The 5,773-nt window shown below is 47.0% G+C and overlaps 1 protein-coding gene across 1 annotated transcript; it reads left to right on the plus strand.

The window, feature by feature from the left end:
* Positions 1–2,925: 2,925 nt before the first annotated feature.
* On the plus strand, positions 2,926–3,315 carry N7458_008726 (uncharacterized protein; the record flags this gene model as incomplete). The annotated part of the gene is made up of 1 exon (XM_056912108.1): positions 2,926–3,315. One exon carries the CDS (start codon positions 2,926–2,928, stop codon positions 3,313–3,315), a length of 390 nt encoding a protein of 129 aa, XP_056764934.1.
* Between the last annotated feature and the right edge of the window lie 2,458 nt (positions 3,316–5,773).

The following is a 5,773-nucleotide window of genomic DNA, read 5'->3' on the forward strand; positions in this document are numbered from 1 at the left end:
AGATTGGAAACAGAGGAGAGATGCATGGAATGGAGGCAACTTGGCTTTGAATTGTATTGTACCTAATCTAAGTTCGCTGATTCCAATGCATGAATACACATACTTTGAGTTAAAATATTTCCCCGACAAGGCATGGAACACCGCTTTGAACCAGCGTAGGACCTTGAACCATGGATCGGTGGCTTCTTGTGGATATCAAGTTTAACCTGGATCAATCATCCGCCCGTGTGATTTGGGTAGGAATCGTTTATCTCAACGGCCTCAGAATAATTTCCCGTGCCAAAGCATACACTAGGTTAACGGGCGGGTCTTGGCTTTGGTTCAAAGGTATTGTATTGTCCCGAATGAATGAGCCGTGCAAATTTAGCGTGACAAAACAATACACCCAATACAAGCGCTCCAGGAACAGCCCCCAAACGATTCTACCAACACACCGATGCATGTCATGCAGGCCATGCGACTTCAAATCCACGTTCACTTGCGTAGACTGATATTGATAGCTAATGCTGGTGCCAAAGAGTGTTACTTGCCATACAAGGGGACACCTAAATCAATGCTTTACGGTCGCTGTGGTGCCGGTTCATCCTTGTCAGTGAGGCAAAATTTAGTTTCATTTGAACGGACGGGTCGGGCTGGTCCATCACGAGACCTTCGCCACGCCATTTCCACGTATCTACATCCGTAAGGCTGGGGTTTACTCCGTGATTGATGCTTTCAAACGAGGCGTCAACGACCAGGGTGAGATACTGTTGGCCAATCGTGACGATCACTTTGCCGCTGTCGGTGATAGAGATGCAGCTTCCAGGGTAAGCAGAATCTCTGATCGATATTTCCAGGGTGAGTAATCGGCCTGGAGATGGAGCGAGGTCAGAAAACAGGCCATACGCCTCGAATACAATCAGAGCCCCGCCAGTACTAGCTGACGAACTATCAGCTACGGGTATGCATACGTATGAGAACTGGCGAATTAAGAGAAAACGAGTGGATTGATTGATTAAATGAGTGGTTCGCAGAGGATATGTTAAATACACATCTACAGTGTTGGTGTAGTTGATCTGTGGATGGGACCAATTCCTCCGTGTCTTAGAAAGTCAGACAATTTTGGAAAATCATGTTGGCAGAGTCTCTTGTTTTGTCGCGAATGAGGATGCCAAGGAAAATCACCAGGACAGTCCGACAGCAGCGAGATAGCTATGGGCCAAGCTAAACAAACGGAGAGGGGAGAAGGAACGTAGTGAATTTGGAGATACCCCAGAGGATCTAACCTGCAGGAGGAGAGTAAGGAAAGAAGAAGGAAGCCAGGGAGAGGTTTAGAGGTTCTGAATGTCCCTTAGCCCCGCAACAACTGCCGTCACAGTCCATTGCATTCAGTACTGCTGGTAGCATTGCACCGACTGGACCCAACCAATTTCAGAGTTTGGGCAAGTCCATGTTTGGAAGGTAGAGATACTGTAAGGTGCAGATGATTCACCACCGCAGTCTGGTTCAGTAAAGAAAGTGCATTCTGTGTGGTACAGAATGCTGTTCCGGTGTATCCCAATCGCTGCGGCTCCGGAATAAAGGTTGATGCAATCCCACTGGCCGTAAAACTCGGCCGACTGAAAAGCATCGCAGTGGCAATCATAACAGGTATAAGCATACATAGAAGCCCCTTTGCCTGCCGCTACAGTTTGCGCCGCGAGAGACATAAGGGAAATCGCTGTTGATAAACGCATAGTGAAGCTGTATTTCAGTACAAAACATTAGTTAAGATATCAAGGATGTAGAGAGACTTAACCCAAATCAAATACCTCTTGGACATGTAATGGTTTGTTTGCAGTGGGCAACTCCAGGACAGATAGAAGGGAGGTAGTTCAAGCTATAAGAAGGACGACACCGGATAACTGGACTGCATAAAAACCCTATTTTTTGCTACCGAAGGAACTAGATCTATTCCAGAGATAGAGGACTACTAGCTATGAGGCCCGTGGCCCCTTCGACACTATTAGGGGGCTGTAAGCAGCGGGCTGCCTCCACACATTCTTCAGCCGCAGCTAATTTCGGAGCTGAATTTACAGTTAATGCATATAATTTCCGAACATCCACTAGGTGAAACATTCATGCTGGGTTAATTGAGTCTTGTCCCAACAAGGAGGTTACGGTTGCTAATAGCTTTCTCCCAACGCTAATTCTAGGTGACACCTAATGATGAGCTAAGTATAATCTAAAGGCTAGATTGGACCCAAGCCTGTCCTATAATAGATTCAGGTTCAGTGGGAGTTTAGCATGCTCATTCTGCATGGAAGGGATGGGTGAACTGTCTGTCGATCGATGTTATTTCTAATGGCAGGCTCGCTAGCCTTCGCCGAGCTCGCCGAGCTCGCCGACCATGGAGTGCCTCTGAAAGTTTTCTATGAAGTCAAGGGGTATCCGTGCCTCCGGCCTACCTTCAGTGCACCCACACCGCTTCGTATTTTAATGCCCACAAAACCTTAATCTACGAAACAGAAAGAAAAAGAGATAATCCCGTCCACAGGAGCATATTCATCTGGTCTCCACGATCCTGATTTCCCGTCTTATTGCCTATTTTGCTTGAACTTCGCGGGTCTCGCGGGGACCTGAACAGGATCAGCGCAATTAATTTTAGGAGAGAAATATCTCTTCACAGAGTCAGGAAACTAGACAGCTTATTTTTGTTACTAGCATGTCAAAAAGGGGCAAGTTTGTCTATCACCAAACCAGAGGACGACTCCAACTAACAGACCTCAGCTTATAAGAAGTTCAATTATCCCTAACTCCCCTTAGAGGTCCACAACGCCGCAGAATTACTCAAGTTGAGCTTGGTTCATCGTTTTTTTCGCTTTCTCAGGTGAGGGTGTCGTGTCTAACTCGCGTAGTTCTCTCGAAATCTAACTTCTAAAGGACAGATTCCTATTATTCTCCAATATGAAAGCACGCACGCTTGTATGTCTCTTGCTGGCGGCTGTTCGTGCCTCGGCTGTGGGGTACATCTCCTGTCAGGATGAAAGTATGACTGCTGCCGGGGGCGAGGGTTGGACTGGCAACATTCCCACACACAATGTCGTATACAGTTTCGATGACAACAACTTTTTCTATTGCGCCGGCATTCCCGGCCCATGTGCAGACGAACCGGGTGATGATAAAGACTACTATACTTGCGAAGGGGATTATGGATCGGAGAGGGCAGCTTTTTGGATCACAGGTGATGGTTGCTACAACATCAGATCTGGCGGCAATCACATGTACTGCTGTGGAGCGGATCAGAACGGTGGTGGCCATTGTGCGCCCACTGGATTTGGACCGGGAAAGATCTAAGGACCAGGATAACAGCTGTTGATGCAGAGTGTATATCACCGCAGTGGCAGGGATTTCCTAATCTGGCCAATGCGACAGGAAGTGTGCGGTATACCAGATGCATGATCCTGCAGCTAGGGCATGGAGCGCTCGCTAAAGCAGAACGAAGGGGATAAAAGATCGCCCATATCTCCTGTACCTGGTTTCCTTCTTCAAGGATCAGTTCATGTGTCAATCTGATCTGCTATTTGATTCTATCCTCTATTTATAGCTCTCGTACCTTACTGATCAACAGGCTTTCTCTTATATCCTAGTGGCGGGCCGAAGCGACCCCATTCGATTCGCTCGCCATCCTGATTGGTCCGCGTGCGTGCTCCCGTCCGCCAGGTGCGTGGCCGGACCCGTGGTCGGGTCGGAGAACCCCCTCCAACAGCCAATCGTTCCATTGGACTCGCAAATTGAAAGTCGTAGCAACAGAACAGACACAGAAGGTCTTGTGGATACTATGCGATGAAGGGGGAAAGGCGAAAATTACGTAGGTTCGGGATCACGCATAAGAACAAGCGCTAGAAAACTTGGATTCTCTCTAGCAGCATGTGGATGTGTCTCAATAGAATGGATCAAAGGTCTGAATTGCTAAATGGCCCCGAGCTGGCAATTCAGATGGGCTCTAATACATACATGACTAATCCTATCGCTGCTCCCGGGCTATATTCGGTCCCTATTACCCTTGCCACCTAATCCTTTATCCATTCGGGGCGGAGAAGAAGGAGAAGGGAAAGAGACAGAAAGACCCCCTGAACGAAGGGCGTCCGATACTATGACTCCGTATACCTATCCTGGCAATCCAACATACAGAACGAATAACATGATGCCTCAAATTTCGAAGAGTCCCGAGCCTTGTCTAAGCTTCAGCAAACCGAGAGTGAAAGAGTTTATAATCCCGCTCTCCCATTAGTTCGGGGTAATATCCAAATTCCCGAATCATTCTATCGGTATAAGTGCTCTGGCATGCTGAGGAACATTTTGCTTTAGAGACTGCCAATCAGTCTCTGTTAGTGCGATTGTCAGCTTTATGACAACGCAGTCACGCAGTCTGTCCCTGATGAAACACCACAATCTCGATCTATCGTTTCTTGGCACAGAACACAACAATCGGCGGCCGCTGGCAGAATGAAAACATGCATACACTGCGAATGTCAGTCAATCTAAGTTCGTTTATTCCGCAGTTGGATTGGATCATTGCGCCCATTGAGTTCGTTGCGTTGGTATCGTAAGTTGACGACCATTCAACAGTCTTATGTGAGAATATACGTTGTTTGGATGTTTTCTCCCTTCCTGTGTGCCCCCTCGCAAAGCAAACTCCGGCCAGCAGATGGAATGCACGTGACAATTCCGGGTTTTCGTCCGACTTTCTATTGGCTGAAATCTGTCCGCCATATACTGGAGGCATTTTTGAAAGCGTTAAAAAGAAAGAAGAATTCTGGACGTGGGCAACCTGTGCTGATTTTAGTGGTACCAATTTCAAAGTACAACACGCGTCGTGGCGCTGGTAGTTGGTACCTTGGTTTTCCGAGTTATTCGTTCGAGTCTCTACTGGCTAAGAGCAGCTCAGCTTTCCTGCCACCGATTATCAATAATATATAAAAATTAATACGATCTTGGGATCTGACGGATGTGGGCTTTCTACTCATACTAAAATGGATTTCATTCAGGCCTTTATGGTGTTGAGGTCACCTGCCATAATTTGCCCCTCATTACGTACCTGCAATGTCTCTGGCAAGATACGTACATTAATCTCGCGCATTATAAGACTATCGAGTATTTTGGGTGGGAAGCGCTTTGGGTGGGCAGAAAGGCACGGATATCATGGAGGTTTGGCTAGAGTTTTTCGATCGGCACATAGTGGTCTGAGCACTCGATTTTGCAATTTTTTTTTGTTTGCTGCCTAAGCTTTCGGGGCCAATGAGCTTGACCTATATGAAGTCTAGTGAGGAGCCACTGATGCATTGAAATTGGGGGAGTCTGGATCCTTTTTGTGTTTCGTGTTTAAGCTTCCACTAAACTACGGTAACCGTGCACCTTTCGACAGAAAAAAGCACTCCGGTTGGCCCTAGTCCGAAGGGTACCACCCTCCGTCTCGGCGAATTCGGCGAGTTCGGCGAGTTCGGCGTGTCAAAGTGGAATTTTTTTGTGTGATCTAATTCACTCGGAGTTGCTATTAGCTCTGGGGGGATGTTTGTGTAATTTTACTTTATGCGTTGAAGAAATGGAGCGGTAACTTACCGCTAGGACAGGGTAATCCAGATTGACCCACATTATCTTATGTTTTGTATGGTATTTTGGTTTTCCTAGTAACTTGGCTGTCGTAACCCCAAGTACCATAAACGTTCAGGGGGTATTTCAACCTTTCCCCAAGAATCTTCTATTTTCAGCTTGATCTCAATCGCCAATATGCATACTAGTCTATACTGTATCG

The sequence above is a fragment of the Penicillium daleae genome (assembly GCF_028827525.1).
Source record: "Penicillium daleae strain IBT 16125 chromosome Unknown utg000007l_segment0_segment0, whole genome shotgun sequence".
NCBI classification, from domain to species: domain Eukaryota; kingdom Fungi; phylum Ascomycota; class Eurotiomycetes; order Eurotiales; family Aspergillaceae; genus Penicillium; species Penicillium daleae.